This window comes from Sarcophilus harrisii, chromosome 2 (assembly GCF_902635505.1).
Source record: "Sarcophilus harrisii chromosome 2, mSarHar1.11, whole genome shotgun sequence".
NCBI lineage: Eukaryota > Metazoa > Chordata > Mammalia > Dasyuromorphia > Dasyuridae > Sarcophilus > Sarcophilus harrisii.
The window spans coordinates 325821340-325847345 of record NC_045427.1 but is presented as its reverse complement, the minus strand read 5'-3'; the positions used below and the strand labels follow the sequence as shown (position 1 = coordinate 325847345).

General features: G+C 33.8%; 1 protein-coding gene across 5 annotated transcripts in view; it reads right to left on the bottom strand.

The window, feature by feature from the left end:
• The window catches only part of FAM71D (family with sequence similarity 71 member D), a 53866-nt gene extending 28392 nt beyond the window's left edge, over positions 1 to 25474 (bottom strand). For 4 of the 5 annotated variants that reach the window (XR_004232039.1, XM_031952762.1, XM_031952763.1 and 1 more), the window contains exons 1-4: positions 25314 to 25465; positions 24717 to 24809; positions 17767 to 17906; positions 13940 to 14139 (exon numbers count right to left, since the gene is read on the bottom strand). Coding sequence is in view for 4 of the 5 variants with exons in the window: in XM_031952762.1 (XP_031808622.1) it covers positions 13940 to 14139; positions 17767 to 17906; positions 24717 to 24771 (395 nt within the window). In the remaining variant the exon portion in view is untranslated. Of the gene's footprint in view, positions 1 to 13939; positions 14140 to 17766; positions 17907 to 24716; positions 24810 to 25313 lie in introns of all 5 variants that reach the window. The other variant, XM_031952765.1, reaches the window with a different exon arrangement.
• Between the last annotated feature and the right edge of the window lie 532 nt (positions 25475 to 26006).

Below are 26006 nucleotides of genomic sequence, written 5' to 3'. Positions count from 1 at the left end.
AAACAATTATGTCCATCAGACTTGATCTTCCTATAATATTGTTATTGTCATGTACAATGATCTCCTGGTTCTGTTTATTTCACTTAGCATCAGTTCATTTAAGTCTCTCCAGGCCTCTCTGAAATCACCCTGTTGGTCGTTTCTTACAGAACAATAATATTCCATAACATTCATATACTATAACTTTTTCAACCATTCTCCAATTGATGGGCATCCATTCAGTTTCCAGTTTCTTGCCACTACAAAGAGGGCTGCCATAAATATTTTTGGCACATGTGGGTCCTTTTCCCTCCTTTAAGATCTCTTTGGGAACTAGCTTGCTTACATTAAATGAGACTGAGCCAATGGCACTTTATTAAAGGGTCCATGGTTTCTTCTAATAAAGTGGCTCCAAATCTTCTTCCCAATCTGAGATGCCTCCTCCTTCCAGGCCCATATTTTGTAGGACTAGATGTCCAAATATTCAAAAATAACTATGCCAAATAGAAAATAATTTAATTTCATAGATTGACATATAATGCATAAGCTAAAATAAGCAAAACATTATGTCAGCAGAGTCACAGGTTTGGTGAAGCAAGGAATACCTACACATAAGATGGACAGCTTCTCCTTAAGTTAGGCAGGAGGAAATGGGAAATGGTATTACAGTCAGTGACCTAAGTGATCATAAAATGGTCACCTGCTCCTACAGGACTAGAGATTGGTCCAGAGAGACTTTGGGGGGACTTTCTATATAGTTGTCACTTCTGCCATCCTGGGTTTGGTCAGTATGACATGGAAAAATAAGGGTGGAGGCCTTTAACTAACTTCCTATAATTAAGCAAGTGAATTTAGCGAATCTGCAGGTCTCAGCTCTGGGTCTTGTATACAGAACTTTGTCATAATTCTATCAAATTGATTAATACTGATTGGAATAGAGTAGGGGTGCAAAGGGGAGACACTGTGAGGAATTGAGTATGACTCCTAGATTGGAAGTTTGAGAGATGGAAAGGATGGTGTTGCCCTCTACAGAAATAGGGAAGATAGAAGAAGATAAAGTTTTAGGGGAAAAAATAATGAATTTTGTTTTGAACATGTTCAGTTTAAGGGGTTAAGGTATTATCAGTTATTTATTGTTATTATTGTTTTCAATTATCACCCTCTCTGTACTCCATTTTTCTCTGGAGATTTATTCAACCACACCCAGTTGCGGACAATTACCTCACTTTTTTGTAGCTTAGAGGCAAAATGATGGCCTTTAGATATATGGAACCCTCTTCTCTGATGTTTTATGTAGTTTATATCAGATAAAAAAACTACACAAGAAAACAATCACAAGAACCCTATTCTTTGCAATAAGAAAATTCCTGACATTCATGATGAGATTTGGCTTTCTGCCTTTGTTTAAATTTATGTTTATTCTTAGTTAGAAATGTTTAGGTAAAAAAGAAGTGAGCAGAACAAATTACAGTATCTGTTACTGTTCATACATTTGGAGAAAAAGCAGACTTTTCCTCAATCTTTGAAGAGTTGAATACAAGCAGTAGCTTTGGCCCCTGGTCTTTTGCTGAAATGCTATTTAGTATGGGAAAACAGTCTACAAGAAATGTTTAGGTAAAAAGAAGTGAGGAGAATAAATTACAGTATCTGTTACTGTTTATACACTTGGAGAAAAAGCAGACTTTTTTTCAATCTTTGAAGAGTTGAATACAAGCAGTAGCTTTGGCCCGTCTTTTGCTGAAATGCCATTTAGTAGGGGAAAGACCTCTTTAATTTCTCCCTTTTCAACCATAACTCAGTCCTCCTTTCACCTTCTCCCTTTGGTTTTTTCATTTGTCCATTATCCTTTTATCACAGATTCTGGCTCAGATAGTTAAATTCTGGGAAGGGCAAGAGATGTTCTTTTTCCTCTTTTCCTCTGCTTTTGAAATCCTTACCCCTTCCTTCCTCTTAGTCTATGTCTTGCAGACTGTATGTAGGTGTCTTTTTTAAGAACTTTCTCCCTCAAGGACTTTATGACCAAAGAAGAACTAGAGATCATTACTGATCACAAAATAGAAAATTTCGACTATACCAAACTGAAAAGTTTTTGTACAAACAAAACTAATGCAGACAAGATTAGAAGGGAAGCAATAAACTGGGAAAATATTTTTACAGTCAAAGGTTCTGATAAAGGCCTCATTTCCAAAATATATAGAGAATTAACTCTAATTTATAAAAAATCCAGCCATTCTTCAATTGAAAAATGGTCAAAGGATATGAACAGACAATTCTTAGATGAAGAAATTGAAACTATTTCTAGTCATATGAAAAGATGCTCCAAGTCATTATTAATCAGAGAAATGCAAATTAAGACAACTCTAAGATACCACTATACACATGTCAGATTGGCTAAGATGACAGGAAAAAATAATGCTGATTGTTGGAGGGGATGCGGGAAAACTGGGACATTGATGCATTGTTGGTGGAGTTGTGAACGAATCCAACCATTTTGGAGAGTAGTTTGGAACTATGCTCAAAAAGTTATCAAACTGTGCATACCTAGCAGTGTTACTACTCGGCTTATATCCCAAAGAGATACTAAAGAAGGGAAAGGGACCTGTATGTGCATGAATATTTGTTTCAGCCCTCTTTGTAGTGGCTAGAAACTTGAAACTGAGTGGATGCCCATCAGTTGGAGAATGGCTGAATAAATTGTGGTATATGAAAATTATGGAATATTACTGTTCTATAAGAAATGACCAACAGGATGATTTCAAAAAGGCCTAGAGAGACTTACACGAACTGATGCTGAGTGAAATGAGCAAGACCAGGAGATCATTATATACTTCAACAACAATACTATATGATGACCAGTTCTGATGGACTTGGCCATTCTCAGCAATGAGATCAACCAAATCATTTCCAATGGAGCAGTAATGAACTGAACCAGCTATGCCCACAGAAAGAACTCTGGAAGATGACTAAAAACCATTACATTGAATTTCCAATACCTATATTTATGTCCACCTGCATTTTTGATGTCCTTCACAAGCTAATTGTACAATATTTCAGAGTTTGATTCTTTTTGTAATGTAAAATAACGGTTTGGTCATGTATAATTATTGTGTATCTAATTTATATTTAAATATATTTAACATCTACTGGTCATCCTCCCTTCTGGGGGAGTGGTTGGGGGGGGGTAAGAGGTGAAAAATTGGAACAAGAGTTTTGGCAATCGTTAATGCTGTAAGTTACCCATACATATAACCTGTAAATAAAAGGCTATTAAATTAAAAAAAAGAACTTTCTCCCTCAGATAATACACCATGACCTTTATACCAGCAACGCAGGGCTGGTTCAATATTAGGAAAACTATTATCATAATTGACTATATCAATAACAAAATTAAAAAACCATATGATTATCTCAATAGATGCAGAAAAAGCATTTGATAAAATCCAACACCCATTCCTACTAAAAACACTAGAGCTTTATAGGAATAAATGGACTTTTACTTTAAAAAGTAGCATCTATTTAAAACCATCAGTAAGCATCATATGTAATAGGGATAAACTGGAACCATTCCCAATAAGATCAGGTTTAAAACAAGATTGCCCATTATTAGCATTACTATTCAATATTGTATTAGAAATACTAGTTTTGGCAATAAGAGAAGAAAAAAAGATTAAAGGAATTAAAGTAGGTAACAAGGAAACCAAACTATCACTCTTTGCAGAAGATATGATGGTATACTTAGAGAACCCTAGAGAATCAACTAAAAAACTATTAGAAATTATCTACAACTTTAGCAAAGTTGCAGGATACAAAATAAATCCACATAAATCATCAACATTTTTATATATCGCTAACAAAATCCAACAGAGCAAGAGATACAAAGATAAATTCCATTTAAAATAACTGTTGATAGTATAAATATTTGGGAATCTATCTGCCAAGTAAAAGTCAGGAACTACATGAACAAAACTACACAACACTTTCCATACAAATAAAGTTGGATCTAAACAATTGGAAAAATATCAAGTGCTTCTGGATAGGTTGAGCAAATATAATAAAAATAACAAACTAAATTCATATGGAAGAACAAAAGGTCAAGAATTTCAAGGGAATTAATGAAAAAAAAAAAGCAAATGAAGATGGCCTAGCTATACCAGATCTAAAACTATATTATAAAGCAATGGTCATCAAAACCATTTTGTACTGACTAAGAAACAGAGTAGTTGATTAGTGGAATATAGGACACAATAATCAATAACTACAGCAATCTACTGTTTGACAAACCTAAAGGTCCCAGCTTTTGGGATAAGAATTCAATATTTGACAAAAACTGCTGGGAAAATTGGAAACTAGTATGGCAGAAACTAGGCATTGACCTAACTTTGTATACCAAGATAAAGTCAAAATGGGTTCATGATGTAGACATAAAGAATGATATTATAAATAAATTAAAAGAACATTGAATAGTTTACCTCTGAGATCTGTGGAGGAGGAAGGAATTTGTGACCAAAGAAGAACTAGAGATCATTATTGATTACAAAATAGATAATTTTGATTATATCAAGTTAAAAAGTTTTTGTACAAACAAAACTAATGCAGACAAAATTAGAAGGGAAACAATAAACTTGGAAAACATTTTTCCATTCAAAGATTCTGATAAAGTCCTCATTTTCAAAATATATTAAGAATTGACTCAAATTTATAAGAAATCAAACCATTCTCCAATTGATAAATGGTCAAAGGATATGAACAATTTTCAGATGAAGAAATTGAAACTATTTCTAGTCATATGAAAAGGTGCTCCAAATCACTATTGATCAGAGAAATGCAAATTAAGACAATTCTGAGATACCACTACATACTTGTCAGATTGGTTAAAATGATTGGAAAAGATAATGAAGAATGTTGGAGGGGATGTGGGAAAACTGGGACACTGCATTATTGGTGGAATTGTGAATGGATCCAATCATTCAGGAAAGCATTTTAGATATATGCTCAAAAACTATCAAACTGTGCATACCCTTTGACCCAGCAGTGTTTCTACTGGGCTTATATCCCAAAGAGATCTTAAAGGAGAGAAAGGGATCCACATGTGCCAAAAATGTTGTGACAGCCCTTTTTGTAGTGACTAGAAACTGAAACTGAATGGATGCCCATCAATTGGAGAATGGTTGGGTAAATTATGGTGTGTGAATGTTATGGAATATTATTGTTTTATAAGAAATGACCACCAGAATGAATACAGAGAGACTTGGAGAGACATGAATTGATGCTAAGTGAAATGAGCAGAACCAGGAGATAATTATACACAGCAACAACAAGACTATACAATGATCAATTCTGATGCATGAGGGTCTCTTCAACAATGAGGTGATTCAAACCAGTTCCAATTGTTCAGTAATGAAGAGAGCCACCTACACCTAGAGAGGTGACTATAGGAAATGAGTATGGACTACAACATAGCATTCTCATGCGTTCTGTTATTTGCTTGCATTTTTGTTTTCCATCTCAGGTTTTTTATTTTTTCTTTCTAGATCTGATCTTTCTTGTGCAGCAAGATAACTGTAAAAATATGTATACATATATTGGATTTAACATATATTTTAACATATTTAACATGTATTGAACTATCTGCCATCTAGGAGGGAAGAAGGGAAAATTTGGAATAAAAGGTTTTACAAGGGTCAGTGTTGAAAAACTTACCCATGCATATGTTTTATAAATAAAAAGCTATAAAAAAAAAAAAAAAAAAAAAAAAAAAAACCTCTCATACAAGACTCAAATCTACCTTTTGTTCCCAAGATTGGGATAACTCTAAATGCTACTCAGGACCGAATGTTCCTCTGAACTACAAGTCATGAACTACATGGTAGGCAGTTTAAAAATTCTATTATTTATCACATATGATGAACAAAATTGTAAATGTTAACTGATAACAATTCACCAACATTTTGTTGATTGTTTAATTGGCTACTGCTTCATAGGGGTGAGTAGTGAATGAAGTGAATTGTGAAAGCTATCTCATAAGATGGAGAGAGTGCTGTAAAAATTGAGTGGTTTGGTTGTGCCCTGGGGCCAGATTTCTTTCTCCAGAAGTCAAGTGGTTTATAAGGAGTGGGACCTTTTTTTTTTAAACTAAGTTGGGACCACCTTGGCACTGAAACTGCCATATAAGGTAATTTAGTAATCCTAAAGATGTGGTTAGGTTCAAAATTTTCCTCATTTATGCTTTAGAATATAAGGTCATTTTTCCTGGCTAATCAGGATCCAGCCTCTAGGGAGTGTTACCCTAGACCCCTATATAATCCTGGTCTGTTAACTGGGCCTGGACTCTCCTTGCCTAACTACTTGTGGGGAGAGAGCACCCTTTCTCAAGAGATTGTAATAAAATTCCTTTCTGCTTTTGCCTTGAGAAATCTTGATTTATTTGAGTCACTGGTCTTGTCCCACACAGTAGCATCACCAGCCCACTAGGACTTCACATCATATCATCATCCAAGGAAAATTAATATGAATGCAGATGCCTTGTCCCAAAGGTCATGTGACATCAAAAGTATGATAATATTAGATCTATAATTTCGTGGCTAAATTTGATGTCTACTTCCTATCCTTTCATGCTCTTAATTCTTTTCATTCCACTGAAACTACACTCTCCAAAATTAATGATTTGTTGGTTGCCAAATCCAAGAGTCTTTTCTCAGCCCTTCTTGATCTTTCTGCAAGTCTTTCATACTGTCGAAGTGTCAAAACTTTCTTGTCAATACTCTTGTGAGAAATGGATGGGCGTTTTGGTTTCCACAATTATGAAAAACGAATTGGAAAAATATGAAACTTAAATAAGAAAACCCACAAGATCTTCAAAGAATAATCAAAGGTGGAGGTTGTCTTCTACCAAAAGAATGTAAGCTTCTTGGGGGCAAGGACTGGCTTTTGTGTTCAGGAGTGGGGGGCCTGAAATTTGAAAGCAATCTTTTGTTCTTTGCACCAAGCCTTCCTCTGTTACTTTCCCCCTTCTAGAATGGAAGCTCCTTTGGGTCAGGGACTGACTATGTAATGAGGGGTGGAGATTCATGTTGTATAACTTCTGTCCAATTAATGAGAAATCAGGGGAGGGACTTGTCTTCCGGATAGGAAATAAAATGCTGCCTTTGGAGTTTCCAAGGTGTATCTACTCACCTTGCACCCATTCTTCCAAGAATGTAAAATCTTTCCTACATTAATCAATGAGTCAGTGGAGTTCTTGGTGAAATGTTATGTTTCTTATACTCTCTTCTGAAGGTCTATTCCTCTACTTATGTATCTGATCACTCTTTCTCCGTCTCCTTTTCTGGATCCTCATCCAGATTACGTACCACAAGGCCCCCCTTTTGCTCTATACTATTTCATTTGGTGATCTCAACAGTTCCTATGGATTCATTGATTATCTCTGCTAATATCTCAAATCTACTTCTCCAGTCCTAAGCTCTGCTGACTCCATTTTTATATGTCCAACTGCTTATTAAACACATCTCAGATTGAATGTCCCTTAGTTTAAACCTGAGTCCAAAATTGGAATCATGATCTGCCCTCCAAAATCCTCCCACTTTTAAATTTTCCTATTGTTGTAGAAGGTACCACTGTCCTCCCAGTCATTGAGGTTGCCATTTTCAACTCCCCTACCTCCTATCCAGTCAGTTGCCGATGTTTGTCGATTTTATCTTTGTAACTTTACACCTCTTGACTATGTTTCTCTGATAACGCTATAACCTTGGACAGGCCCTCATTCCTTATGCCTCCTTTTATATCTGCCTCCTATATAAAGTCTCTTCCCCACTCGTGTTTTTCCTGAAATGCATGCAGTTCCAACCATATCACCCCTTACTTAAAAACTCCAGTGGATCCCTTTCAATTGTAGGATAACCCTCTAGCATTTAAAGCTCTTTATATAACCTAGTTTCCCATCTTTTTAGTCTTCTTACATCTTAAACTCTCCACTTATTATTAAATTCAGTGACACTGGTCTCTTTGATGTTTCTTGGACAGAACACTTTACTCCTAGTCTGGGCTTTCTCGCTAGTGAGGCTTGGAGTACTCTCCTTTCTCATTTCTGCCTCCTCGCTTTCCTTCCTTAAAGTTCCAGCAAAAATTCAGTCTTCTACTAGAAACTTTACCCTCTCTTAATTCTAGTACCTGCCCTATATTATTTCTCATTTCTCATATATGGATTGTTTTGCATGTTACCTTAAATTGTGAACTTAGTAAGATACATCTTTTGTCTTGCTTTACATTCCCAAGTGCTTAGTACCCACCCTGCCAGTTAGAACTAAATAAATGCTTATTTGACGGATTTAATCAAAGTCACGTCATCTTTTGGGCTTGTGTTTTTGCATAAATTAACTTCTATAGCTGGAACGAAATCTCTACTTACCTCTACCTCTTAGAATTACTGGTTTCCTACAAATAGCTCAAGCACCACCTTCTACTGAAAGCCTTTCCTGGTTATGGTTGGTTTTATGCTTTATGGAGGATGGGCTGGTCCTTTAAGGCAGTGGTTGGTTTTATGCTTTATGGAGGATGGGCTGGTCCTTTAAGGCAGCAGGAAGGCCATATTACTTTCTTGCCCCTCACCTTAACTCCAATCACCAAGTATAAAAAGTTCACTCCAGTTACTAACGTCAGAAACTTTATCTAATTCCCCTAGGGAAAATGCTTCCTGGTTCCTTGAAGGCTGGATTATTTTGAAGAAGCTAAGTACCTGGCATTCTTTTCATTGATATTTTAATTATTTCTTGGTTAAGTTTATTTAATTCTTGAGTTGCTTTTTGCTCTATTAGTGTTTGTTGCATTTTAAATCTTGAATTTTTTTGAGATGTAGTTTTACTTTTTCCACCCTCAGTGGATCTCATGGTTAAATTCAGTTTTTTTAAGTGGGCAAAGAATATTATAGAAGAAAAGGATAATGGATTGGTTAGCAACTGATTCCCATCTATCCCCACCCCCTCACCTCTCCTCTTCCCAGAGGCAAAGGCCTTATTTAAAAATAAATGGAAAAGCCTTTTGGAAGGAACCAGCGAGATTAGCAAATATAGGATTTGCAAATATAATCTAGGTCTATGGAAGTTGTGCTGATAAATAGGAGAGAGTAAGAATAGATTATCCTTCCATATTAAGTAATTAGAAGATCTAAATGGCTTTTGATTTTTAAAAGTCCTGCTTTGAAGCAAAGAATCATTTAATACATATGTTGATTATCCTGGTAAAGAATTCTGCATTAATAAAATTAGTGACTAATGGGCTAGTGGTGGAAAGCAAATTCTCTGACCCAGAAGTTTCTCCTTTGAATACCTTGAGTCCTTTAGAAAAGGGAGTGATTTTTGAATAGGAACTAGAACAACTTTTACATTCATACTTAAGAGAGTGACTTGCAGTAAGAGTAAGTCTGAGGGAACTTGACTTTTTAACATTTAATTACTTGGGTGATTTTAAAAAGAAATGTAAACAAGCCAATGAATCTTTAGAACAATTGCTAGCGTGGTTATGGTTCTAAAGGAGGCTATTTAAAAATTGCTTTTTGCAGGACTCCCTCATCTAGGACAATTTATGAACAATTTGTTCTTGCAAAATCAGTTGGATCAATCGGAGGTCTCAGGTGGTTGTCCCCTTTTCCTTTTCAGGTAGATAAAATGGCAAATTCCAGCAAGAGAGATAGTAAAATGTGTTAAAAATTAGAATTGGGGAATTGGATTTATGCCCCTTCCAGATGAATTTATGACCAACCTGCTTCAGTTAGTTATACTTCTTTTTGTATGACGCCCCACCTAGATGGCATTAGGACTTAACTGTGAGACCTCATTGTTTTACCACAACTCAGGCTTGTGCAAATCAATCATTACAATGTGAGTGAAGAATTGGGGCAGTCCAACTGCTGCTCAGGCACATAGAGTTAGCCATATAAATAAACACTCTGGGGCCGACAGGAGTTAGTTGGGCATAGAGTAATACTTTCTCTAATTAAGTCTTTAAAACATGGGGGTAGAAAACTAGATGATTGATGGTTAGTACATGGTCATAGTATAATTGTAGAGAGACATCAGGGATCAGTATAATAGGAGTCCCTGTGGCCCACCAAAACTTAGAACATCCCCAAAACATTCTCTATTGTATATAGTTACTTTTCTGTCCCACCTGGTTCAGTCACCCAAGTATTTCCCAGATTTGAGAAATCATTGGACTAAATCTCCTTGTAGTAAGGGCTAAGGATGCCCCAAGTCTCAGGATATTTTAATTATGGGACTACAGGGGACTGGAAGACATATGCCAAAGTTATTGCCCCTTGGAAAGGGGAGACTATCAAGCATATAAGATGCTGCTAGATTCTGGAGACCAGGTTATTATATGAACAAAACCTCAATGGTGTCATAAGAATACCAGCAATTTCTTTTGGGAATTTGGGGGCACAAACTATTAAGGGAAAATCTATCCTTTTCTTTTAGGTGGAGATGATTCTCAATTATTGTTGACCAGAAGGAAATAATGTAATCATGGAGTTCTTGGGAGTCAATAGTATCCGTGCTGATTTTTGTGTGTAGAGCTAAATAAAAATCTATAGAATTGAACTATTCTCTGTCATTGATTTTAAGTAATATTGGATCCCAAGGGAATGACAGATATTTCCTCCTTGATTGGAAATATTGGAGAATACTTAAGTTATACAAATTTCCCTTATAATGACCATATATTCCAGTGAAGATAGATATTACACAGTGATTACCAATAGATTAAAGGGAGCTGAATAAGACCATTATGTTAATTGCTTTGGTCATTCCTGATTTTGTGAGTATAGTAGAACAGATAGTCTAGTCCTCAAGTGGGAGTTTATTAATCTCACTCATGCTTTCTTTTTACTCCCTGTGGCTGAGATCAAGCCAAGAGAAGTTTGGTTTTACTTTGTAAGCAGTTCAATTTACTTGTACCACCCTTCAAGATTTTTCAAACTCTCCTTCATATTGCCATGGTTCAGTGAACACAGACATGGAAAAGACTCCACTTCCTGAGGATACTGATATCCACTATTATATGGATGATGTAACAATGTTGACTGGGCTGGATGAGAGGCCACAGTGTATTAGAGTGTCTCACATGAAAAACAAAGGTTTGGATATGAACTCAAAAGAAAATTTAGGCTCCAACCCATTTAGTAAAGTTTGAAGTTAATCTAAAATCTACTTTTGAATTAGATTTAAATGATTAATTGAAATAAATCTTGCTGGGAAGATCTAAAATAGGCTTTCCAGCAGTTTCTCCCCTCAATCCTTTATGATTCTGTTGTGATCTTCTGTTCTTAGAGGTTTTCGATTCTGAAGTAGACTGAAAATACAACTTTGGCAGGTAATAAGAGTTGTCTGGGGTAGCTTGTCTCAGTAAAATGAGTGTAGCATCTGGAGTCAGAAAGATTCCAGTTCAAATCTGACCTCAGACATTTACTAACAACTATGTGACTCTAGGGCAAGTCACTTAATCTGTTTGTCTTAATTCACTGAAGAAGAAAATAGCAAAGAATTCCAGAATTTTTGCCAAGAAAATCCCATGGACAGCACTGAGGGTCTGAGAGGTCACAAAGAATCATTCATGACTGACCAACTAAATAAGAACTTGGCTAGCTCAAATACTTATTGAACTTCTTAAACTATAGGTTATTTGAAAAGGCCATTTATATCATGGTTTAAGAAATAAATACTCTCATGTCATTGGACTTGGGTTGCTCCTGGATCAAATATACAGAGTCAAATCCTGTATTACCCTTTGTCCGGAGTTATCTTGAGTTGAAAATACAACATGTTACGTAGGGCAAGAAAACTGCTTAAATGTTAAATGAAAATGGTCCATCTAAAATCATGCAAGCCCAGATTCCTTTATGTGCTGGTGGCTTTTGAACATATTTGATCAAAGTATGATGTTGTTAGTAATTCAGGCCCAGTGCTTTCTCTTTTCTCTAGTTTAGGAAACGCTATGAGAACTTAGTTCTTGTGATGTTGCTTGATTTTCTAACATTGTATATTATAAGAAAGGCTTGCACAGTTGGACTTTGATAGGTATTAACCAGTAACTGGGAATGCCCTAGGGATAAAGGCCTTGTTAGAACTTCCAGTAGGCTGAGGTATGAGGTATCTGGCTGACCTGTGAGGGAACTTTGAGAGATGGAGGTGATAACATTTTTATTCATCCTAATTCTTGAGTGGTGACAATGGGTTTGTGTAAGTAATCTGGGACCTGGACAGAATAAAAATGCATAATTAAAGATTGTTTGTGGAGCATGCAAGTAAGTGCACATTGGAATATACCCTCCACTCAAATCAGGTTATGCTCCCACAAGAGTAATAGAGAGTGGGTTCATCTTCATTTAGGATATTCCTTAACCAAGAATGATTCAGCTACTTTGCCTGATAATGCTTTTCATGCCAATCAGAACATCTGCCTTTGAAGGTTCAGCATAGTTTGATCCTATGTGGGTTTTGACCTGCTCTCCCCTCCACAGGAGAGCAAGAAATTTGTCTTCATTGCAGTTGATAGCTATTCAAGATTTATTACTGCAAATCTACTACTTTGGCAGTCATTGTCAAAGTCTTGATGAAACAGATTTTTCTTTGCTATCGAACCATTGCCTTTGACCAGAGGTCCCCATTTTATATGGAAGAAGGCCTTGAATTGGGTCCATTGCCATCTTTACCAGATTTTCCATCTTCCATACCATCCCCAGATACCTGGTTTCACACAAGTGCTGGAACTTTTAAAACATCATCTTTTTCTTTTTCTTTTTTTAAAATAACTTTTTATTGACAGAACATATGCGTAGGTAATTTTTCAACTTTGTCCCTTGCACTCACTTCTACTTTTCCCTTCCCTCCTCTCCACCCCCTCTCCTAGGTGGCAGACAGTCTCAAACATGTTAAACATGTTAAAGTATATCTTAAATACATTATATGTGTACACATCTGTACATTTCTCTTGTTGCACAAGAAAAATTGGATTCAGAAGGTAAAAATAACCTGGGAAGAAAAACAAAAATGCAAGTAGTCCACATTCATTTCCCAGTGTTCTTTCTCTGGGTGTAGGTGGTTCTGTTTATCATTGAACATCATCATTTTCATCATCATCATCACCTTCATTCCTTTCATCCCAGAGACCATGTTTATAATCAATATTATCCCAAGAAGAGCCTGAGGATTTTAATTTCCAGCTGTTTCTTGGGTCCAGCTTTCAAGAGGTATATCTAGTCCCTCTCAAAAGTTGACCAGCTCTAACCCTTTCTTATTCCATCTTTTGTGCAGAGTCCCCTGGACCCTGTGATTTCTGCCCTCTCAGAAGTTTTTGTAAAACTTAAAAGAAATGATTTAGTTCCTTCTCCTCGAGTGATAAGAATCCTTTCATATAAGATGATCCAGACAGATCTCTTCCATAAAATATTTAGGAGACCAAAGGGTGAAATTATCAGGAAAGGCTTTGCTTTTCAAAGATGATGGATGGGGGAGTGGCAAAATTATATTTACAACCATAATCAAAGGGAGTTTTTCTTGAAGGAGGAGGATCTTTTGGCTTACCTGGATGAAAGTAAAAGGGAGTAGTAGCCTTTACAAAGGAAAGTGATAGCCTCTTAGAGGGCTGGAAATTACTTTGAGGGGACAAAAAAAAATCTATATAATAAATCAGAGATTATTTTCACCCATTTGTAAAAAAAAATATTTAATGAAAAATCACTGATTTGTTGAAGTGTTCTTATGGTCTGTTAATTTTCCATAAGAATTACTGATAGTTGGCTTCAACTAACATCTTAATAATTATTTTAGGCATATTAACCTTTTTTTTAGACTTCATTATATAGAAGATAATGTATGCACAGTGTATTAAACAAATTATTTCTCTAATTCCATGTAGAAGAGGTGTTTTGATTTTCTTTTTTTTTTTTTTTTTGTCCTTTGCAACTTACCTGCTGAGCACCAGTTGAACTTCAGAGGTGGGGCTCAAGAAATCATCAAATGTTGGCTCATCCTCCTTCTTGCTGTTAGATTCAAGATGTGCCAGTAACATCACATTGGGAAAACTGAGATTGGGGCTGGAAGCACAGATGCCTACAGTCACCCAGTTGGCTCGGTTATGAAGATACACAGATTCTCCTCTCCTATTGACCTGTATGCAGAAAATATGTGTGGGAATTTGACTTATAATAATTCCAAAATTAGCTATAGTAACATTGAAAATATGTGTGTGCAGAGAGGTGAAAATAGAGAAAGGGGAGATTAGCTATGAATATGGGAGGGGAAAGAAGAAAGTTTGTTATAGCAAGAGATTGGAAAGTATTCAGAGCCTTAATTGCTTTAATTGAATGGGTACAGGGAATTTAATTCTATAAACTTGAATATCCAATGTTTAAAAAAAAAATCATGATATAGTAGTATATCTACTATCTTTTTAGGCAGGCTAGATGGTACAATAGATGTATCCCTGAGATGTATCCCTGGTCTGAAGTCAATAAGATTCAGACAGTAACCACTTATGACTCTGGCAAATCACTCCTCTGTTTGCTTCATTTTCTTCTACTGCAAATTAGGGATAATAACAGCACTACTTTGTAGGGCTGTTGGGAGGATCAAAAGAGGTATTTGTAAACTGTCTCACATTTAGTAGGGACTATATAAATATTTATTTCCTTCCCTTTCTGTTCCATAAAGTATCTTATAATCTCCAGATTTCTAGTATTTTGTATTCCAGGTGAAGAAAAAGCACCATGATGGGAGAGGATTTAGAGACAGGAAGATTATTTGAAAATAGATTGCATATTTTTTTTGCATAATAATAAATTGCATAATTTACATGGTGACCAAGTAGAATTTAAACCAGAAATGCAAGGATGATTTCACAGAAGGAAAATTATTAACATAATTGATTATATCAATCTAGTATATACATAAGTATCAAAATCATATGATTATATCAATAGATATAGAGAAGGCTTTTGATAGGGGCAGCTAGATGACACAGTGGATAGAGTCCTGGCCCTGGAATCAGGCCTCAGACACTTAACATTTACTAGTTGTTGGATCCTGGGCAATCCTAATTGCTTTGTAAAACAAGAAACAAAAATTTCATTTAAAAAAAAAAGAAAAAAAAAAGCTTCTGACAACCATTCATTCCTATGAAAAACATTTAAAAGGACAAGTATAAATAGAAATTTTCCTTAAAATGATAAGAAGCATCTATCTAAAAAACCATTAGCAAGTATTATTGGTAATGGGGATAAACTAGACAGACCTTGTTTCAATAAGATGAGGAAGCAACGATGCCCTTTATTACCAATTATTCAATATTGTACTAGAAATATTAATTAGAACAATAAGCAAAGAAAATAAAATTGAAGAAATCTGAATGGACAATGAAATTATAAAACTATCCCTTTTTGAAGACAATATGGTGTTATACTTGGAAGATCCTAGAGATTCAACTAAAAAATTAGTTGAGACAATTAATAATTTGAACAAAGTAGTAGGCTATAAAATAAAGCTACCTAAATCATCAGCAGTTCTATCACCCTGCAAAAAGAAATAGTAAGAAATACCCCATTTAAAATAACTATACACTGTATAAAATACCTAGGATTATATCTGGGAAAATAATTTAAGATCTGGTGTTGTTTTTGTTAATATTTTTGTAATGCTCTGCCTTCTTTCTTTTTTTTTTATAATAGCTTTTTATTTTTCAAAATACATCCAAAGATAGTTTTCAGCGTTCACCCTTGCAAAACCTTGTTAAATCAAAAATATTTTGTACCAATAAATTCAATGTAGCCAAGATGAGGAGGAAAGAAGAAAACTGGGAGTGGAGGGAATTTAATAGACAGTTTCTCACATAAAGGTCTGATATCTTGAATATTTAAAGAACTTCATCAAAGTTTTAAGAATACGAGTTATTCTCAAATTCACAAATGGTCAAAGGATTATGAACACGCAATTTTTCAATGAAGACATCAAAACCATTTATAGTCAGGGCAGCTAGGTGGCACAGTGCATAGGGCAAAGGCCTGGGAGTCAGGAGGACCTGACTTCAAATCTGGTCTCAGACAATTAACACTAATTGTGTGATCCTGGGCAAGTCATTTAACCCCAATTTCTTTGCCAAAACAAAACAAAACAAAACACCAAAAAACAAAAACCAGAAAAGTAAAAAAAAAACAACAACAACAAAAAAAAACCAACAACAATAATTTACAGTCATATGAAAAAATTCTCTTAATCATTATTGATTAGAAAAATGCAAAACAACTTTGAGATATTTCTTACCTCTATTGGATTGGCTATAATGATAAAAGAGGAAAATGACAAAAAGAATTAATACAGAGCTAAGATGTCTGTAGAAGAAAAAGAACTTTCAAGTCATGACTCATTTTCCTGAGCATGAGCACTTCAAAATAGGAGAGCAGGTTAAGCAAACCTCTCTGTATATGTGTTAGCATTGTGGAAGATCTAATACCCAGACATCATTAGGGAGATCATGCTGATGGTAGGATTTTTTTTTTTCTTAAAATTTTTTGGGCCAGATTTTAAAAGTAATAATAGTAGTATCAGGAGATGGATTTTATGGGACTTCCTGTTCACCTTCACCTATACAAATAACAGAACTCACTTGCAAATGATAGTCTTTAACCCATTATTAGCATAGAGCCGAGCATTTTCCTTTTTATGGAATTTTGTAGAATTGAATAACTTTGATACTTTTTAGTATCTAGTAGATTTTAAAACAATTTTTCTATTAGTTATTCATCAGCATTTGACTGCTAAATGTTTGCTAGAACTTTTCTGTTTGCACCTAGTAAATAAATTTTATAAATGGAATGAAGGATATTTCCTAATCACCATTACCACATCCCAACTGATATTACAAATAATAATTATCAAAATTATCAGGAACTGGTTAAAAGGTAGAAAATTAGATCAATAAAATATCTCAAATAAGTAAGGAGAACAAGGTCAGAGACCACATGTGCCAAATATTTCATAACAATGCTATTTATTATATTGTTACAATATAATAACAATAACCATTGCCAAAAAAAAAAAAAAAAAAAAAAAAGGAAAAAAGTATATGCCCAAAGATTGGGAAATAGATGAGCAAATGATGGTATATGAATATAATGGGATACAATCATACTTTAAGGAATTATAAATATAAAGAATGTTATAAAGCATGGTAAGAACTTTTGTGAATTAATATAGATTCTTTTTTTTTTTTTTAATTTAATAGCCTTTTATTTACAGGATATATGCATGGGTAACTTTACAGCATTAACAATTGCCAAACCTCTTGTTCCAATTTTTCACCTCTTACCCCCCACCCCCTCCCCCAGATGGCAGGATGACCAGTAGATGTTAAGTACATTAAAATATAAATTAGATACACAATAAGTATACATGACCAAAACGTTATTTTGCTGTACAAAAAGAATCAGACTGAATTAATATAGATTCAAGAAAATAGAACCATGAGAATAACATAGATGACTACAATGTAAAGATCATAATAAAGGCAAAACTATGGTCAAACAATGAATAGTATTGAATTTAAATTATTAATATATAATCATAAAAAGAGAAAGAGATGATAACAGCCAGTTATGATCATTCTCTTTGGTGGTTTTGCTTTTTTTTTTTTTTTTTTTAATAAGCAATTACTATGAGTATGTTATGTTAGAAAATGACTAATAGACTAAAAATTTATTGTAAAAGTTGTTGAAGTTAAATTATAAGCTAAAGTGTGATTTACCTGAATAAAATTGCTTTCTAACATAGGAACAGATGTGAAAGGAGCATATTCCCCTTCATCCAACATAGTTTGTAGATTTCCTTTGTTGGAGCTTCTTTCTATGGAAACTGAACCACTCTCGCTGGTTTTCTTCATGATGCCTAATAAAATAAAATAAATTATCACAACAGCAGAAAAATAGTTTTTCCTTTAAAATTAAGCAGTTCAGTTCAAACTTGTTTTTTTCACTTCAGTTAGTGGGGTACTACAAAAATGACATTTTCCTTTTAAGGAATTCATAATTTAATAAGACAACAAAAGGAACATGAGATACATAACCAAACAAATATGATCCTAAGTGCAAAGGAAAGGACCAAATAAAGTGAGAAATTCAAGTCAACAAAGGTCATCTTTAATTGCAGTATGCCAAGGGTTTCCAAGAGTATTGCCATTTTTATCATGTTGGCTTAGCCTACCCATGAACAAATTACTATTTCTCTAGCTACTTCAATGTGTATGATGAAGGTTTTATAGTTCATATCATTCTTCTGTGAATTTCTTAGCAGATAGATTCCCAAGTATTTTGTACTGTTTGCAATTATTTTAATTGAGTTTCTCTTTTTATTTCTTCCTGCTGAATTTTGTTGGCAATATGCAGAAATGCAGATCATTTGTGTGGGTTTATTTTATGTTCTGATAGCTAAGTGGTGCACTGGACAGAATGACTGGCCTGAAGCGAGGAAGACACCGACACTTCCTAATTGTGTGACTCTGGGCAAGTCACTTAACCCTATTTGCTTTAATTCTTTATCTGTAAAAAGCAAGAAGGAAATGGCAAACCATTCCAGTGTCTGCCAAGAAAACTCCAAAGGGGGTCATGAAGAGTCAGACATGATTGAAAATTAACTGAACAAATTTTTTTATCCTGTAATTTTGCTAAAGTTTTTAATTACATCAATAATTTTTATTTAATTCTTTAGTTTTCTTTTAATTATCATATTTTGGTCAAAAAGATATTTGTATTTCCTCTTTGCGTATGCTTATTTCTTCAATGTTTTTTTCTTTTGTATTATTGCTATAGCTAACATTTCTAGCATTAAATAGTATCCTTGTTTAACCCCAATCATATTGGAAAAGCCGCTAGCCTCTCTTTTACAGATAATGCTGGCTTTTGGTTTTAGATAGGTACTACTTGTTATTTTAAAGAATGTTCCACCTATTTCTATGCCTTCTAGTGGGTTTTTTTTTAAAAAACAGGAATAGTGTTATATTTTGTCAAAAACTGGCATCTATTGAAATAATCATATAATTTTTATTGTTTGTTTTTTATTGTTACAGTCTATTACGATTCTAGTTTTTCTAACACTGAATCAGCCTTGGATTGTAGAGGCAAAGCCAGTCTGGTCATAGTGTATAATATTGTGGCATTTTACTGTAGATTCCTTGTTAATATTTAAAAATTTTAATATCAATTTTCATTTATTAGGGGAATTGATCTATAGTTTTCTTCCTCTGTTTTGAATATTCCTGGTTTAGGTATCAGAATCATACTTGTGTCAAAGAAGGAATTGAGTAGGATCCCTTCTTTTTTTTCCCTTAAAATTTTTTTTTTTAGTATTTTATTTTTCCCAGTTACATGTAAAAACAATTTTTAGCATTCATTTTTAAAACTTTGAAGTTCTAAATTCTCTCCCTTCCTCCTGCCTACCTCCCTGCTCCCCACTGAGATGGCAAGCAATTTCATATAGATTATATATGATATGTTGTGAAAGCAAACATAGACCAAAAAAATAAAGTTTAAAAAAATATGCTTCAGTCTGTTCAGATATCATCAGTTCTTTCTCTGGGTGCGAATAGCATTTTTCATCATAAGTCCTTCAGAGTTGTCTTGCATCATTTTATTGCTGAGAATAGCCTAATCATTCACAGCTAATCATTTTCCAAAATTGCTATTACTTTGTATACAGTACATATCACTTAAATCAGTTCATGTAATTTTTTCCAGGTTTTTCTGAGAGCATCCTGCTCATTATTTCTTGCAGCACAAATAGTATTCCATCAGAATCACATCCTATAATTTATTGAATGATTCCCCAATTGATAGATAGATATCCTTTCAATTTATAATTCTTTGCCCCCAGAAAAGAGCTGTTTTAAGTATTTTTGTATCTATAGGTCCTTTACTTTTTTGTTTTTTAATCTCTTGGATTAATTAGTCTTGGAATATAGATTTAGTAATCGAATTGTTAAGTCAAAAGGTATACATGGTTTTTTAACCCTTTATAGTCCTATATGACCCTTTGAGTATAGTTCCAAATTGCTATACAGAATAATTGAGTCAGTTCACAACTCCATAAATAATGCATTAATGTTTCATTTTTTCCTATATCCACTCCATTTGTTATTTTCCTTTCTTGTTCTATTATTCTTCTATTAATAGGTATGCAGTAATAGCTTAGAATTGCCTTAATCTACACTTCCATTCAATAGATTTAGCATTTATTTTTGATCATTTTATCAACTGATCATTTGTCAGCTGGGAGAATGGCTCTTATTTTTATAAATTTGACTCAGTTCTCTACATGTTTGAGAAATAAGGCCTCTATCAGAGAAAACTGGTTCAAAATTTTTTTCTTCAGAGTTATTATTGCTAACTATTTCCCTCCACAGGACATCTTTCTTTCCCTATTTTTTTCAAATAGTTTTTGTAGTATTAGAATGAATTGTTAAATTTTCTACAGGATTCCCTTGGCAAATCCACTTGTTCCTGGATTTTTTTCCTTTGGTAGTTCATGTATGATTGGAGATAATTTATATTTTTTGCATATATTTATCCTTTTCATTTAGATTGTCAGTTTTATTAGCATATAATTAACTTCAAATTTCTTTTGTTTCTTCTTCATTGATTGTACATTTACCCTTTTCATTTTTTTATATTGGCAATTTATTTTTCTTCTTTGTTTTTCTCAATTAAGTTAGCTAATGGTGTTTTCTATTTTATTGTTTTTTTTAAACATTTGTCAATTAAGTGGAGAGTTTTTAATTCCTAATTTTATCAATCCTTTGATTTTCAGTATTTTTATTTTGGTATTTAATTGGACATTTAAAATGCATTTTTTCAAGTTTTTTTTTTAAGTTATATGCCCAATTTTATGCCCTTTTCTGTCTTCTGTCAGGCCTGGCCCACAACAATAATTATATCAACAACAATAGTTTTGTTAATATCTATATATCAAAACCTATGTATGTTGATATCTATATATGCTATTGTAAGTGTTTGCCCCTCAAGCGTATCACAGGGTTGTATGTCACATAATTTTACTATGTTTTGGACTTCATTATTTCATGATAAAATCTTTAGCTATAAAAGGAATGAGATGAAGAAGATGGTGACAAGTATTGGACAACAACATTAAACAATACTTTATTGACATTTTGTTTAGTTGAAGAATTAACTCTTCTAGCTAAACATAGCTAGTAATTCCAGCTTTTAACAAAATGGTATAACAATTCAATTCAACAGATACTAATAATATCTGCTTTGTGAACCCTACATCTACTACAGGTAGTGGGGCTTATTGGATCATAAAAACAGAGGCAATAGAGATGAAAGGGCTTGTTCAGGATTACACAGACACTAGAATTGAATCCAGAATTCTCTTCTCTAAACTTCAGTTGATTTATGATCTCATCAATGTATTTCCATTGGTACAGCGGGCAACTTATCTATGCTTCTCTGTTTTGTGAAATTCTCTATTTTTTCCATAAATACTATTTCAGAGGAATTACCCAGAGTGCTTGAGGCACCAGAGATAGATACAGTGGAGAAAGAATTATGACACAGTTTCTATCCTCTGGGATTCTAAAGGAGGATATATTACAGTATGTCGAGGATAGGAAAGAATAGATCCAGACAAAGTGAGGAAAATTTGAAAATCAGAACACCTTTATTGGAAAGGATCTGGTAAAAATTTTACAAGAGAGATAACTCTTGAGCTGAACTTGCTCTAGAATGCATATGCCTTGACCCAGCGAATGACTGGTGGAGCCAATTTTCATTTTGAGTCTGATAATCATTTTAGTACACAGGAATCGTACATATAACCAGGCAGCTGCATTGAAGCTAAACTCTACAGAGCCTCTTGGTCACTGCTAATTTATAAGATCCAATACATTTGGATCATTCAGAAAGATCTGACTTCAGATATGGTGCTCTATTCACTATACTATTTAGCCTTCTCATGCTTATAATGGGTAATGTTTACTTTTGCTCTACCATAAAACTTTTTTTGTCCTTTTTTTCCTGGGAGCTGGGAGGCAAATTGGGCAATAGTAGAAAAGCATAAGTAAGAGGAAACAATATAGAGACTTACACTTTTGTTTTGAATGAAATTTGACTATATATTGCCAGAAATCCCAAAGATTTTTAACCCAAAGGAGCTGGAGATTAAAGAGTTAATAATAAGTAACTCTACATCAAGTGTCAAATAATAAAAAGAAATAAATGCTCAAGAATAAATAGGACAAAGATGAACATTATCATATACATAACCCCTTTCTCTGTGAGGAGCTTGTTTTGTTTCATGTTTGGGGAGTTTTTCTGGTAATTATAATGATCAGGATTAGGTTTGTGATTTCACTGGTTTAGAGAACTCTCAAGTGAAGAAATTTCTTCAGTGTAAGTCAGCATGTTCTCTGCAATCTATAGTCCTTGAAAGTCAGGAGGTTAAATTGCCCTGGTGCACACAATCAGCATGAAAGAAGTGAGACTCTTGAACTAGACTCAGAGTGGTTCTATTTTTTACATGATGCTACAACTCTCTATACTAATAGCTGTCATTTTAATAGTGTTCATTTATATACACTGTCCCTTTTCATTCTAAAGACAACCCTGTAAGGTTGAACCTTAAGAGAGGTTAGATGATTTGCCATGTTTGATCATGGAATTACTAAGTGTTGGAGGCATATATAAGAAATCAGATATCTTTTCACTCTTCAGTCCAACCCACTTTTAATACACCTCTGCCTTTCACTGGCCATCTCTGTTAAGTGGAGTATTTGGTATGTTTGAGGTGTTGGAGGAAAAAGACATTTTTGAGGTTAACTCTCTCTGGAGATGGGATTGGGATGAAGGACAGCTAAATTGTTGACTATCTTTCCAAGAAAATTAGCAAGAAAAAAGATATTTCATAAATAACTCACAATGAGATATTATATTATGGAGAGTGACTGTTAAAAAGAAGTAGAAGAGGGGCAGCTAGGTGATGCAGAGGGTAGGGCACCAACCCTGAAGTCAGGAGGACCTGAGTTCAAATGTGACCTCAGACATGTAATACTTCCTTAATACGTCCTAGCTATGTGACCCTGGGCAAGTCACTTAACACCAATTGCCTTAGCAAAAAAAAAAAAAAAAAAAGCAAGTGGAAGGGAACCTTTTGTTATAATGTTTATCTATGTTTTTTTATCATAGTTTATATTTTCCCATAAATATGCCAAAATAACATTATTTACAATGCATTTTTAGAACAAAGGAGTTTCATGGTATTTGGTTTAATATCAAATATAACTTCTTTTCACATTTTATATAGGTAGTGTTTTTTGCTTTTAGTTTAGGTGCTTATTTCCTTCTCTCCTCTGACTTTGTTCAGAAATTAATTTAGGAAAAGTAAAAATTAATAAAGTTCAAATTCTGCCTCATACTGGACATACTGAACAAATCATTTAACCTTTAAGCCTCAGTTTCCTAATCTGTTAAATGGGAATAACAATAGGATTTATTTCTTAAAGGGTTGTTGTGAGGTTCAAATGAGATAATTTAAAACCTGTATATAAATGATAGTTATATCTTGTAAATAAAAGGCTATTAAATAAAAAAAAAAAGAAAAAAAAATAAATGATAGTTATATCTATCTTGACAGAGGCAAGAGTTTTATTGTTTCCCTTTTTTGAAATTAAAACAAAATGAATTAGTCCATTTCTTTTAAAAGACAAATAAATACAAAGATTTCCCTTCCTTCCTTCAGTCTTCCTTTTCTTAGTCTTTTTTTTTTTTTGGTTTGTTTTTGTTACTTTAAAGATAAACATGGTAGAGAGTTTCATATTAAGTCACTGAATATAATATAATATATTATATACATAGAAATATAATATTTATGGTAGGTCTTCAAAAAGAGAAAGGAAATTATTCTTTCTGATCAAACCAAACATGATATAGTAATATATTTTACACAGAAAGATATAGAATAGGATTTTCAAGCTTTGCTTCCTCACATGTCATTAGAAAGTACTTTTGTAATATTTCTAATATTGCTTGGATTGAAGATATAACTCAAGGTTGAGACCACTGTGGGTATACTGAACTTCCACTCTGTGGAAAGGTGGCATTTTGAAATTGTGGGGAGCAAATGTTCTAGACTCCATTCATATGGTAGCTTTAAGGATTAGTCTATATTGTAATGAGAATCCTCTGTATATCTAAAAATATTAGTTCTAGTCATTGTTAGTACTATAATGTTTTACAGAATATTTTGAAAGAGGTTGTATGCAATCTTTTCTCTAAGAATATTAGGATACTTTATAAGTATTACATTTTAAAAAGAGAGAAGCAGAACTGTCCTAACTCTAAACTTTTGTTTGTGGCTCTGCTTCTGAGGTGGAGTCATTGCTATTTTACTTTTGAAGCCACCATTCCACACAGTTCAAGTTGAAGACCTTTAAATATTGGAAAGACCGACCTAAAACTTAGGCACATAGTATATGGCCTTCAGTTAAAGGAATGACTAAATAAAATGTGATATGCAATGAAGTGGAATATTATCATGCAGTAAGAAATGGTAGATATGACTAATTCAGAGAAACATAGGAAGATTTGTATTAACTGATACAGTGACTATTATAATCATGTAAATGAAAAAGTCACTAAAAAGATGAATTTAACAGTCATGGTTTAGGGAATAGATAATAAAACTTACCTTTTTTTTTTCTTTTGGCAGACGGGAAGGGGACTATGAAGAACGAATGCTTCATTCTTTGTCAAATTTGGCAAATATCAAATTATTCTAAGTCTGGGACATAAGGGGTGATATATCCAGAAATGACCAAAAGGCATCAATAAAATTTAAGAAAAGAAAGACAGTATATTTAATTTTTCAGGTGCCTTCTTGAATCTTTTAGAAAAAAATCTTTTTATAAATGAGTCCTTAATTATGTATATATATGTGCATATATATATATATCCTATAGCACACACTATAGAAAGAACTTAAATCATTTAAATCCATAAATGACTCCCAATACTTGGTTTTGCTTTTTTCCCCCCTTAGCCTAAAGCTTCCATGTATTAAATCTTTTACTAAATCTGCTAACAACTGACAAACAGAACTCATTCCTTCTTCTCTCCCTATATCTATTTGTTCTTGTGTATCTGAAATGAAAAGTTAAGAAAATAAATTATTAGCCTGTGAATTATCAGAATTAAGTTAAGCAAAAAAATAAATTCCATTCAGTCTTGACTATGATCCCCCCAAAAGACTCATACCAAGGTTAGTCTATCTAGAAGTATCACTTACATAGGGAATTAGACTGGATCCTTCTAGACTTCTCCTATTGGTAGGTCAATTAATTTTCAAATATGTTTTAACTCTTTTCTCATTTTCTTAGTGTGATCTGTTCACATTCATAAGACAGGTTTATAAGCTACATCAGGAGGGTAGATCAGTCTGTAAAGGTTATTATTCCATCACTTATATATCATAATGGACTGACCTAATTGCTTATGTCAGAGCAGTGACATCAACCAGATTTGAAATGAATAAATACAAACCCTGAACTTATTATGGAGTGTACTTGGTACAAACAGTTACTTATAAAAGCCACTTGTCTACTTTATCCCATCTTGTTCTCTGAGATCATGGAGAAGAGAGTTGGGAATTTAATGATCTCATAGTAGACTGGAAAGAAATTGAAATTTTGCATTTTAGCAAAGGGAGCAGTGCTTTTTAACCTTTCCCCTTTTACCATGAACCTTTTTGGCATTCTGGTAAAACCCTTGGGACCCTCTTGCAGAACAATATTTTAAAATGCATAAAATAGGGGCAGCTAGGTGGATCAGTAGATAGAGCACCAACCCTGAAGTCAGGAGGATCTGAGTTCAAATTTGGTCTCAGACACTTCCTACCTGTGTGACCCAGGGCTAGTCACTTAAACCCAATTGCTTCAACAACAACAACAAAAAAATGCATATAATAAAATAGAATTTGAAA